Source organism: Equus przewalskii, chromosome X (genome assembly GCF_037783145.1).
Source record: "Equus przewalskii isolate Varuska chromosome X, EquPr2, whole genome shotgun sequence".
Lineage (NCBI taxonomy): Eukaryota > Metazoa > Chordata > Mammalia > Perissodactyla > Equidae > Equus > Equus przewalskii.
In genome coordinates this window covers 112,186,286-112,199,372 of record NC_091863.1, presented here as the reverse complement: position 1 = coordinate 112,199,372, position 13,087 = coordinate 112,186,286, and the positions used below count along the sequence as shown (strand labels likewise).

The window sequence follows — 13,087 nt, the reverse complement described above, 5'->3', positions numbered from 1 at the left end:
GTCATGTCAAACATGATGATATAGTACCATCAAAGGAGACTATCCCAACTTTATATAAAAAAGTATATTATCCTGATTTAAGAAAACAGTGTAGCCTCAGTGAAATAAAAGGGTGAGGTAAAGTGGAGCTCAACCTTGGAACTTCTAGATTCAGTGAACCTACTTTTTAAAAATGTAAAAGTGACATTAGCGATATATTGTGTGAAATGAGATTTTTTGATAATAGGCTCTGAGAGATCACAAAGGAATGTCTTTCCTGAAAAGCCAGAGAATTACAACATTTCTTTGTAGATGTAGTTAATCATTCCATTAATAGAGGCAGCCATTCTGTTTCTAAATACTTATAAGTAGTTATTTTGTGTTTAGAAGTAATTGGCATTCTGCTTTCTGCTGTCTGGTAAGGTAATTGACAAGGTTGTCCTCAATAGTTGTTGTATAATAAATTAAATATTCCAAGTCTGACCTTTCTTAAATTAGTGTGTTGCTGTGATGGTAATGGTTGAGATTCTGTGGATGAAAGAAAAATGATTTGCAGTAACAATATTGTTTCTCCAGCATACTTTTTTTTCAGTTATTTTATTGAGGTTATAATGGTTTATAACAATGTATAATTTCAGGTGTATATTATTATTTATCAGTTTCTGTATAGACTGCATCGTGTTCACCACCAATAGTCTAATTTTTATCCATCACCATACATATGTGCCCCTTTACCCCTTTCGCCCACCCCCCCAACCCCCTTCCCCTCTGGTAACCACTAATCTGTTCTCTTTATCCAGGGTACTTTTCCTTAATTTACACATTTTAGAATTGCAGTGTTGGCCTCAGAACAGTTGGCTCAAGCAACACTTTTACTTACCTGCCCTAAGTCAGCAACACAGAGCTTAGTGGAGTTTGAATTTTCTAACAAGGTTTTCTCCTCTCCCTATTACTCTCTCTGTAGACTATAGCCAAACATGCTTAGACAAGAATTCTGAGCTTGCTAGAAGCATGGAAAAATGTGATGAAAAACTGACTTTTTCCCTCTTTTTCTTGGTCAGTGTGCTGGAGAAGAGAAACGAGTTGGTACACGCACAGTGTTTGTTGGCCATCATCCAGTTTCAGAAACAGAAACTTATGTTGCACAAAAATTTTGTGATAATAGAATAGTCTCATCTAAGGTAAGTTGTTTTTTAACTCAATAGATGTTTATATGGTGAACCAGAGAATGCACTTATTTGTCTTTATGCTTCTGAGGAAGCTGGTACATTTATATATGTATACATAGATGTGCACTTGTACCAATCATATACCAACTGTGGTAATTACTCCACTGAAAGGCTGTTTTTTTTAAAGCATCACTTTGTCTTGTTATAGTTGAAAGATCATTCACTTGCCTTCCATTATGATTCACAGTACCTGTTGATTATATGTATTACTTTAAGCCTTAAAATGTTCTAAAAGTAGAAATTATTTACCTACCCAAAGCTTCCTGAAGTACCCTTAAGTGGATGGACAAGCTTGTAAATAATTTAAATTCTTTTGGAGGGTGCTATTCAAGAATGATGTTTGTACCTCTTTCTCCTCCATTGTGGAGCTTCTCAAGTACACTCCTGGGTCCTAACGGGTGCATTCTGCTCGGTACACTGAACAGTTAAGAGTTCACTCACTGTAGCTGTGCCACCATTTGAATAATCATCTTACTTCAGCATAGTGTAGTGCTAAGAGCAGTGGCCTGAGAGTCTGAAGACCTGTGTTTAGATCCTGGCCTGACCACTTATTAGCTATGTGACATTGGCCAAATTAATCTCTGAGTCTGAATGTCTTCCTCAGTGAAGTGGAACTGATGTTCCATATGTGAAAGTACTCTTTATAGTCCCTAGTACCCAGTAGTCATCATTCTACAAGTATTACTTTGCTAACCTTTACCTTTGGCTGACAAGGTTGGGTGCCAGGTGCTAGAGGGCTGGCCCACTGCCGTCTCTTGTAGCTTGGCACAGATCTTGATAGTTTTCCTCGCTGTCTCATGCAGCCTGGCAAGGCAGATCTAAGACGTTGGTGACAATTGGTTCACTGCGTGTTTGTAAACACCTAGGACCTGAAACACAAAACTAGGCCCTTCCTTAAAAAAATTTTTTTGTTTTCAGAAATACATGTGATTTCTCTTTGGGTAGTGATGTAGTACAGATTATGCTTAGCTAGGAGATGGACAGAGTAAGTGAAAACTGCGTTGCCTAATGAGCAGAGTTATTGGCCTGTAGAACGCTCTGAGTACATTTGGATTAAATGTCTGTTTCTTGTTAATCTTTAAACTTATGGCAGAAAATTTATCATCAGACAGAAGTTTCCATACCTGTGCCTAAGATAATGAATAGTTCTTTCACTGAAAATTGTGACTCACCCTGTAGTATCCAAGAAAACAATCCGTTCTAGTCTCTTAACTCAGAACCCTAGACTTGTAGAGCTGAAAGATCCTAAGAGGTCTTCTTGTTCAACTCGCCGGCTTTGCAGATGGAGAAAGCAAACCCAGAGAAATTAAGTTAGTGACATGGTCGCCAAGCAGAGTTATTGATAAAGCCACAAGCAGAACTGCTTTATAAGGTCTAGTGGCTCTAAAGAAAGATACCTTTTCATATCATTGTGCTATTTGGGCTCCTTCCTCAGTGTTCTCTCTCCTTTTACATCAAGTGAAATATAAAATATTTCCTAAGGAATTATTATTTCCCATAGTGTTTTATGTGGAAGATAATAAAATGACACACTGATGGTAAGGTGACTTTTCATTGAACTAGTGATAATCATTTTGTTGTGCTATACTTTGTGTTTTCACATTTTAAAAGAATGTATAAGACTCAGTTTAATTCTCAACTCTTTGTATTTAGTAAAATATTTTTCATATTTTATATAGCTTCAGTTTTGCCAGCAGGCAAAACAATGCAATAGGATATTGTTTAAAATAGTCAGGAGCTTATGGGGCAAATAAAGATTGTTTTTAAACAGATTTGCATATATGTCTATGTATATGTTCTAGGAACCAAAATAAAGAAGAGAACATGTCTGCATTGATGGACTTAGCACATCTCTTTTTTTCTCTGTAAATATTATATGTTTACACTTTTTCTAGTTAACTGCTTATTAACTAATCTACTTTTTTATAAAAGCTCTAGAACAGAAAAAGAGGAACTGACAGTATACTATTAACTTTAGAAAAAGAGTAAAATCTTAATACGATGAATTCTTGTAAGAGGATAGCATACAGTGTAGTAGTAAAGAGCTTCATCTTGGTAGACAGGGAACCTGGGTTTAAGGTTAAAGTAAATCATTTGACCTCCCTGTGACTTACTTTTCTTATCTGTAAAATGGGGATATCAACAGTGATTACTTCATGGGACTGTGGTAAGGATGAAATAATCCACAGAAGACATTTAAGCACTGTGCTTGGCAGGCAGTAACAACTCAGTAAATGGTAGCTGCTATTGTTGTTTATGGTTCTGTGATTATTATTATTACAGTCCTGAGCAGTACCATTGATTTCCTCAGTCTCACACGTTTTGAACGTGTGGAGTGATCTCTTAAAAGGAGGCCTTTTGTCCATTCTGGAGAAAACAACAGTTTTATAATTTGACTTTTTCTTCCTCACATTGTCTTTTGGCTGTTCATATTTGCACCAGGATCTTTTAATTGAAGAAATGTACAATTTATAGAATGTTAGTTGCCTGCGAGCTTTATAGCAAGTGTTGATTTCCTTTCTCAAGCTTTCAGTAATAAAAATAACTTTCTCTTAATTGAGTGTTTTTTGCTTGTTTGTTTACAAACGTCATCAGTAATGTCAGTGTAACACTGGGAATAAGTCTTGTTGTGTAGGGAACACTGAAGATAAACACTTTGACCTACTTTAAATTTTACTTATAAAATTAGTGTTCTGTTCTTCTTTGAAGCACAAATACCTTCTTTAGAAAAACTTGTTTTTTGCAGCCTCCTTATTTTAATGCTGCATGGACCTTTGGGAATTTCCAGCATTTTGTAGCTGGTAGGAAACTTGGAAATCCCTTTGTGTCGCTAAAGGAGCATTGATTGCATCCTGCTAGGATCTTTAGGATCTTTAGCTTCCATGTTATTTCTCTTTTCTACATTTTTTCCCCTTTAAAAATCCTGAGCTTCATCTAGAAGCCCGTTCAGTGGGATAAGAATCAGTGAGCTCCGCCTAACTCCTTGAAGGTATGCCCGCTGTTAAACTTAGTACTCCTTTGTGAAAGAACTTCTTGGATTGAAATTGCAAGCCTAAAATTACACTACCATTTCCCCTCATTTTAAAAATCAGACTCATCAGTAGAATTTATTAGACATTTCTTTGTCTGAGTCTTTTTAGCTAAACTTACTAAATCTTAATGCAGAAATGTCCTGGTAACTCTTTTTCTCTTCTGAATTTGTGGTGGAAAGAGTGATACTTAAAAAAAGAGAAAGTTCTGCTTGACATTGGTGATGAAAATTAAAGTAACCTGCTGTGATGCTCAAAATTGGATTTAATGCCTACATCAAGGACAGTTGATAATAAAATGGATACAGTAATTTAGCCAAGTGAATAGTTACTCAAGCTAGAGCTCTGCTTATTTACAACTGGGTGCTTATTTACAACTAATCTTAAAGTATGGTTATTTTGTTCCATGGAATGGAAATCCTAGTGGTAGAAAAGTCAGTGTTCCTTCTGATAGCTCATTCACAACTGGCTGTTAACTTTAATAGCTATTTTAAATAGTGACTACTTCATTTTTTAACTGCTCCGCTTTCTCTTATGATATACAGACACGTTAGATCAAGTTCTTTGGAGCTTTAGCTTCCCCATCAGCATTTTTAATACTAAATTGAAAAGTTTTTGAACTTTGGGTAAAAACGAATAATATAATTGAAATAATAGAATCTCAAAGCTGAGATTCACTTCAACCTCCCTCTTTCGAATTAGGAAAGTTGTTTATCAAAGTTATAAGATTTTGGTTTCAAATTAAATTAGGTGGTAGATGTTTGAGAGGGTGACCCATAATTTTTTCACATAATTGCATCTTCAGGGTCACATTTTTGTGTACCAATCATTTCATTCACTACAGAGCAGATGTAAAATGCGTTGTATGTATTTAGGAAGCTGGCATTTTCCTGTAGAAACTGTTTTTAAACATGTTCTAAATATTGGGTTGCTTTTTAAGTTTATAGTTGCATGTTAAGATAGTATCAAAGGGACCGGCCTGGTGGCACAGTGGTTAAGTGCGCACATTCCGCTTCGGCGGTCCGGGGTTCGCTGGTTCGGATCCCAGGTGCGGACATGGCACTGCATCGCAAGCCATGCTGTGTTAGGCGTCCCACGTATGAAATAGAGGAAGATGGGCATGGATGTTAGCTCAGGGCCAGCCTTCCTCAGCAAAAAGAGGAGGATTGGCAGTAGTTAGCTCAGGGCTAATCTTCCTCAAAAAAAAAGAAGACAGTATGAAAGATCCACTTACTGACTTCTCTGAGCAATAACTTAACTTATGGCCCAAAAAATCTCCATTCTTATCATTGTGTATGAAACAAATGCTATAAACATTTTCTTCCTGTGAATTAACATTGTTTTTGGTTTGTAGCAACTGACTAAGTCTGAGCTTTTTAGGTAAACAAGTCAATTTGAATAACTTGGTACATATGGCTTTAATTCAGTTTCAATTTTAATTAGAAAACTCTAAAAAAGTAGACTTCTCTTGGTCTGCATTGAAATAATGTATGCTACATTACATTGTATTATAATAAAGAGATGAGAAACTTAATTTGCTTTTTATTTAAAGCAGTGGAGTAAATGGCTAACACACAAGTTTTAATCAAGATTTCCTGTGTGCATTCTATATGCCAAACACCATGCTAGGCACCTGTGGTAAGGGGCTTTATGATATGCTCCCTGACCTCTTAATAGCTCATGACCTGATTATAGGACAGAAGAGGGCATATAGCAATAGTTTCCTGTAAAGAGAATACCCAGAGTTCCTCAAGGGAGCAGTTCATTTAGTAAGTTAAAATGGTGGTAAGTGAACAGTGGGGACCTAGAAACAACAACAAAAATGTTCCCTTTTCATGTGTTAACACCCCACAGGACTCTAACAGTCCCTAATGTTTGCTTATTTAATTAAAAATCCTTTAGTTAGAGAACAGAAGGTCAACATGCTAGAAGCTCAGCTGTTAACCTGTTGTTGGAGTGTAGCTTATTGTTTCAGAAAATTGATCTCAAGTAACTGTGACAGTTAAGTGCTGATGTGGCCTACCTCAGCTTCAAAGTGACTGTATCAGTGGTTCTGATGCCTTTTATTTTTTATCGCAAGCTGCTTTGGGAATCTGATGAAAAGTGTGAACTCTCTTCTCCCAAATGATGCACATCCACACACTATTCTGCACTGCATTTTGAAGGGGCTTCCCTGAGGCATTTCCTTGAACCCTGGGGAAAGAACCTTCTAGGTTGCCTGTTGGTTATAATGCAGCAGCTTCACTGAATGTTTGCTTCCGTTCACCTTCATTTTCTTGAGATTCCCCAAACCTAAAGCCCATAAGCCTCTTATAGAGAGGTTAGTATTTTCATGTGTTCCTTTGACGAGAATCTGCTCTGAGAAATGCGTCCTTAGGTGATTTCGTCATTATGCGAACATCATAGAGTGTACTGAAGGGGAACAAAATTTGCCACCCCAAAATATATCTCTTTAACATGAGGATTATTTTAGGCTGATTAGTTTTAGGAAACAAAAGATTCAAAGTCATTTTTTGTTACCTCCCCCTTAACTGCCTAAAAGAATTCAGATTAAAAAACCTGTCTCAGGAAGTGAGCTGTCTCCTTAGCATAACTTGCACTAAGTGGTAGACAGGGAGGAACCTAGAAAAGCCTGTTTGTTGGGCTCTCCTCTGTGTTCTTCTGTGCCTGTGTGGCCAAACATTTGTTTTCCAAGTGCTTGCTCCCTTTAACCTACCTGTGAATTGCCTTCCTTCCCTTGGAAGTCCTTGACTCTCCCACCCCTGGCATCTTCCTTTGGCTTTAGCTGAGGATGGTATTTAAGGTGAGGGCTTTGGCCATTATGGTGAGTTACTTGGTTTTCCTGGGTTTCTCCTAGGTATAATATTATTAAACTTCTGTTTGTTTTTCTCCAGTTAATCTGTCTTACGTCAATTTAATTCAGCCAGAAAAACCTAGAAGGGTAGAGGAAAATTTCTTCTTACTTTATGATACTTCCACAAACCTAGATGATATAGCCTACTATACACCTAGGCTATACAGTACTCATCTTATGGAACCACCATCATATGTGGTCTGTCATTGACCAAAACGTCATTATGTGGTGCATGACTGTAGTAAATTCCCATATACTATATCATGCTCTGTGACTTTGGCTTTTCAGTCACCTTACCTAACTTAATGGATATTTTCTCACATTATGGAGATAAGTGAGGTGGAGACATTTAAGTGTAGATTTAGATCTTTAGGTTAAGAAACAGTTCTTTCTTTCTGGTTTCTGTTCTTCTTTGTTAAGACATCTAGAGGGGCTGGCCCTGTGGCCGAGTGGTTAAGTTCGCGCGCTCCACTGTAGGTGGCCTGGTGTTTCGTTGGTTCGAATCCTGGGCGCAGACATGGCACTGCTCATCAGACCACACTGAGGCAGCGTCCCACATGCCACAACTAGAAGGACCCACAACGAAGAGTATACAACTATGTACCGGGGGGCTTTGGGGAGAAAAAGGAAAAAAATAAAATCTTTAAAAAAAAAAAAAAAGATCTAGAAAATCCAACTTCCGGTGATTTTTAAATGACCTAATCCTTGAGCTTAAGGTGTCAGTGAGAAAGTCTGTGCGATTTGACAATTGGCCTAGGAGTTCTCTCCTCCTGCTCGTGTGCAATTTAGCATTGCAACCTTTATTTATTACAAGTTACCAAAGCCCAGGCTGGTATAGTGTTGCTTGAAGTGAAAGCCCTCTATGCCCCCGGGTTACGTATATACCTCAGCTGTCATGGAAGTGGGAGATAACTGGGAGGACAGAGCTATATCTGTGATGATGGTGACGAGCCCAGAGGTTAGCTGAGCCAGAGGAGTTTGTTCATTCATTCATCCAACTAATTTATGGAGTTCTGCTTTGTGTCAGGCAGTCTGCTGTGTGCTGGGGAAAAAGAAATAAGGTGAAAAGCCTGCCCTTATAGAACCCATTGTCTGTGGAGGGAGAAATTTCAATTAAAAATGCACACATATAAAGTTATTCTCTGTAATGTGTGTTGACAAGGAAGTAGAGGATGCTATGAAAGCATATAACAAGGAACTTAATTTAGATTGGGTCAGGGAAAGCAAAGGGATGGGACTAGATGGCCCAACTGTAATGCTGAAAGTGACTTCATTCCTGAAAAAAGTGTTTATATACTATACCTCTAAGTATATGCTTTTTTGTATGTTTGAGGGTTTGGATTTTAACATGATTTCAAAGTGGTGTGATAATCTGGACCCATGTGAGTCATTATTTTTAGAATTTTTCAAGTTTCCTTTCTAATAATCTTTTTTATTTCTTCCTCCCTTACAGTATACACTTTGGAATTTCCTCCCAAAGAATCTGTTTGAACAGTTTAGAAGAATTGCGAATTTTTATTTTCTCATCATTTTCCTTGTACAGGTAAGACCTCCATAAACAGCCACTCCACTTTAAGAAACTTAATGGCTTCAAACAAATTTTCAATCCATTTCTAACCTTAAAATCCCCTCTGATTAAAAAGATGCTTCAGGGCTTATTATAACACAACTTTTTAAAGTACTAATATTACATTTTAAGATTATATGATTTTATTTTTTTATATTTTTTATTTTTTGGTGAGGAAGATTCGCTCTGAGCTAACATCTCTTGCCAATCTTCCTGTTTTTTGGCTTGAGGAAAATTTTAGCCTTGACCTAAGATCTGTGCCAGTCTTCCTCTATTTTGTATGTGGGTCACTGCCACAACATGGCTTGACAAGTGGTGCAGGTCTGTGCCTGGGATCCAAAGCCACAAACCCAAGGTGGAGTGGGCCTGACTTAACCACTACAGCGTGGAGCCCCCCCTGGATTTTATTTATTTATGTATATATATTTTTTTTTCTCCAGGAAGATTAGCCCTGAGCTAACTGCTGCCAATCCTCCTCTTTTTGCTGAGGAAGACTGGCCCTGAGCTAACATCCATGCCCATCTTCCTCTACGTTATATGTGGGACGCCTGCCATAGCATGGCTTGCCAAGCGATGCCGTGTCCACACCCGGGATTCGAACCAGTGAACCCCGGGCCACCAAAGCAGAACGTGTGAATTTAACTGCTGTGCCACCGGGCTGGCCCCTGATTTTATATATTTTTAAAGTAGCATTTTTACTAGAAAACTTGAGACTTTGTTACTTTTTTAAAAACTTTCATGAATTTCATATCTTTGTTCATCCTAAAAGTGCATGTGTTGTGTACCATTAAATTCAATGGTATATATCCAAGTTTTTAATAATTCAAATTAATAGTTTTACTTTGTTAAACACCAGTTTCAGTTTATTCGAAAATATATCACTTACCTTCCTGATTATTAGTTTTACTCTTCCTCATTTATTTACTTTAAGGTTGAAAGCCTAGTAGATGAATCTCTTCTCTGTGTTCCTGCTAATGTTCTCTGTTTTAATTTTAGACATTTTAAATTACATCTTCCATCTTTAAGTCTATAAGCTATTAAAATCTTTCCCTCACCAAAATTACCTCGTGAAAATTTTAGTACATTAAAGGTACTTTTTTTCTTATTTCATTTTTTTCAATGAAGCAGAAATACCTCAATGAAATTACTTAAATGCCTTGTTGATGTTAAATGCTTCTGTTTATCCACTTTGAGGCTTTGAGTAAATGGTACTGTAATTCAATTTAGCCCTGCTACTTAATACCAATCTGGGCTGTGATATGGGAAAGAACAAATTTCAATCTTGAATGATAGGGCATTTGAAAAGGAGCTCCTCTAGATTGCTGGTAAGATGTCTTACGGAACAGCATAAAATAAACTACATAGAGGATTATGCTGACAAGAGTCATTTCACTTGGCGTGCAGCGCATTTCAGTTCAATTCAGCAAACGTATACCAAGCACCTACTGTGTGCTATGCAGTGGTCCAGGTAACCAAGATTTAAGTAGGTACAGTAAAGATCAAGATAGCACTTTTCAACCCTTAAGGAATTTATGTTATAGCCAAGAAGACAGTCATATATTCACTTAATTTAATGTAGTGAAAGATGTAAAAGTAGCATGAGCAAAATAACTATGGGGATATGGTGGACATTAATGATTTTTTCTATCCAAGGGGTTTTGAGAAGTCTTCAAAGAGTAGGTGGTATCTGAACTGAGCCTTAAAGGATTAGAGGGAGTTTACCTGTTGAAGAATGCCAGACTGGCATCTCAGTCTGTGCATGAAGGCCCAGAGCCATGTAAAAGCCTGTGTCTGCAACACAAGGTGTGCGGCAAGGGCAGGTCTGGGTGGGGTTTAGAGATGAGAGTCAGTGAGTTGTGAGGGCAGATTGAACTCATGGTCCTCTGTCCCTCAAATCTAGTTGTCTTTCAGTATTTCCTATTTCAGTGAGTGATGACAACATCCACGCAGCCTTCTTAACCAGACACCTGGAAGATATCTTTAATCACCCCTTATAAGAAATTCTTTACCAATCCTGCCATTTGTGCCTCCCAGATCTCTCTGGATCTTCTTTCCTTGTCTGCTGCTACCACCCTTGTCCAAGTCATCATCTTTCACCCTGGATTATAGCAGTAGCCTCCTAAATGAACTCTCTGCCTCTGCTCTTGTTCCCATCCATTCCTTATTTCACAAAGCAGTGAGAATGATCTTTTCAAAATGTAGTTCTGTTCATGTGATGTGACCTCTCCCTGCCTAAAAGCTTCAGTGATTTCCCACTGTTTGTAGAATAAAGAATGACCTCTAGCCCAGAGGGCCCTGCTTGGTCTGGCTCCTGTCTGTCTCCCCAGCCCCACTTCACACCACGCTCTCTCTTGCCATCGGCTACCTTTGTTTCCTCACATGGGCCACACTCCCTCCTACCATAGAGACTTTACATACACTATTCACTGTACCTGGAATGCTCTCCCTTCATCTAGTTAACTTCGATTTACTCTTTGGATCTCATTATCTCACATGTGTTAATGTCTGGTTCTGCCTATAAGCTGCCACCTGTATGAGGGCAGGGACTTTCTCCACTTTGTTTAAAGCAGCATCTCTAGAGCCGGGCTGATAATAGCGCAGGAGCTGATAGAGTGGTGCTCAACAAATAGATGGTAAATGAATGGATATACTTCAGTAAAGGGGTTAATCCAAGCTGGAATGAAAACTAAGCCTGAATTTAGAACTATTTTCTTAAATAATAGCTGTGTGGATTGCTTTAGTTTTAATGAAAGTTGACATTCACCTTGCTACCGGAATGTTTTGTCTGCATTTCTGTCTGAACTGTTTTCAGCATGTAAGTGCTGCATGTGACTTAATGTCTTATTTTCATTCTTTCATTTTAATTTCTTTACCTAGGTCACAGTAGATACACCAACTAGCCCAGTTACCAGTGGACTTCCACTTTTCTTTGTTATAACTGTTACAGCCATCAAGCAGGTAAATCTCCTATTTACAGTTATGCCTACATGTCAGTCCTGTCTGGTTTGAATTTTATTTTCAAAGATTCTTTTTCATATTAGCGTGGGCAGTATCCTTGATTTGTTTAGTTTGTATTTGGTTCCTATTTAAAACCTATTAAAAAGATTATAAGGTGCATCCTTAATTTCTTTGCTCCTTTCTTCTTCAATATTTGTGAGTGGAGATATAACTGTAAAGGATAGAGTAAGTAGAAGTTTCAGCTCAGTTGGGAAATGGGAGGTGAATTTTGAATATGCATTGATTTTTTTCAATGTGGTATGTCTGTCTGAAAAATTCCCATTCTAGTGGCCTTTTTTTTCTGTTCCCTATAGCAGAGATCTCAAGAGCATAAATAATTTTGTTGTCTTTCCTGATGCTACTGAAGGGAGTGGTGGGTAGAGGATACTTTTATTCTTGTTTTTTATCAAAGCTGACAACTGCCACAGTTTGTGGTGCTAATGTCTTTGAAGTATTTTGAGCATTGTATATGATAGTACCTTTGAAAAATTCCAGATGAAATTGAAAATGGAAACAATAAACTGGAGGTAAAGGGCTGGGTTAGCAATGTGTATCATGTACTGGGACAGTCCACAGGACCTGGCTAATTACAAACATACTTTGAGACAGTACTTTCCAAAGTGCTTTAAAAAGTGTCCCAAAGAACCTAGAAAATGAAGGTCAGTTTAACAGTATTGGGAACAAGGTCACCTTTTCCTCTTGGGGTTATCTGGTCTTCTGTCCTGCCTACCAGGAACTGCAAGAATATTTTATCGAGTGATTGCTAAATAAAGACTTTTGGAATGTTCTTTCCCTTAAGCTGTTAGGATTATTTTCTTTAACATCATAGAATTGCTGGTTCTAAGAATAGCCTACTGTATGATTTTCAAAAGCTCTTACTGATTCATTTTACTCCTAATACTAGTTCATGTTAGGCCCTTTCTTCACTGACATCACAGAAAGTATTGGGTGAAGTAATAGCCTGGCATTGTCATAAAGAGGGACAGAATAGGAATGAATATAGCACCTGAGAAAAAAGGAGGAAGGCGATCAAGAGATTTTTCCAACAGTTATATTTAAAAAGGTACAGCCATTATTATAAAGAAAAAAAGCAAAGTGATGTAAAAAAGGAGAGGAGCTTGTGCTCAAATGAACATCCTCCTTCGGTAGTCTTTTGGCTTAAATTTACTCCAGACAAAAAGCCTAAAGAAAAATGAGCCATTAAATCTTTACCTGATTACTTTTAACTCTAAAAAGTGAACACCAGTTTATATTTTTCTTTTATCACCAAGTCAATGGAGAAGTTTAAATGTTGATCTCTAAAACTTATCATAGATTCTCTGCCAAAATAATACTAACTTGCCCTTTTCTATTCTCTGTCCCTGGGGAGGAATTATATTTCCTCAGAGGTGACCACCCCAACAGTCTTTTATGAAAGAATGTATTTAAGTGA

The 13,087-nt window shown here is 37.6% G+C and overlaps 1 protein-coding gene across 9 annotated transcripts in view; it reads left to right on the top strand.

Annotated features, from left to right (window-relative positions):
• Positions 1 to 13,087, top strand: part of ATP11C (ATPase phospholipid transporting 11C) — a 172,655-nt gene that overhangs the window by 74,931 nt on the left and 84,637 nt on the right. For all 9 annotated transcript variants that reach the window (XR_011536064.1, XR_011536060.1, XR_011536061.1 and 6 more), the window contains exons 2-4: positions 1,041 to 1,160; positions 8,545 to 8,634; positions 11,536 to 11,616. Coding sequence is in view for 4 of the 9 variants with exons in the window: in XM_070605248.1 (XP_070461349.1) it covers positions 1,041 to 1,160; positions 8,545 to 8,634; positions 11,536 to 11,616 (291 nt within the window). In the remaining 5 variants the exon portion in view is untranslated. The remainder of the gene's footprint in view (positions 1 to 1,040; positions 1,161 to 8,544; positions 8,635 to 11,535; positions 11,617 to 13,087) is intronic.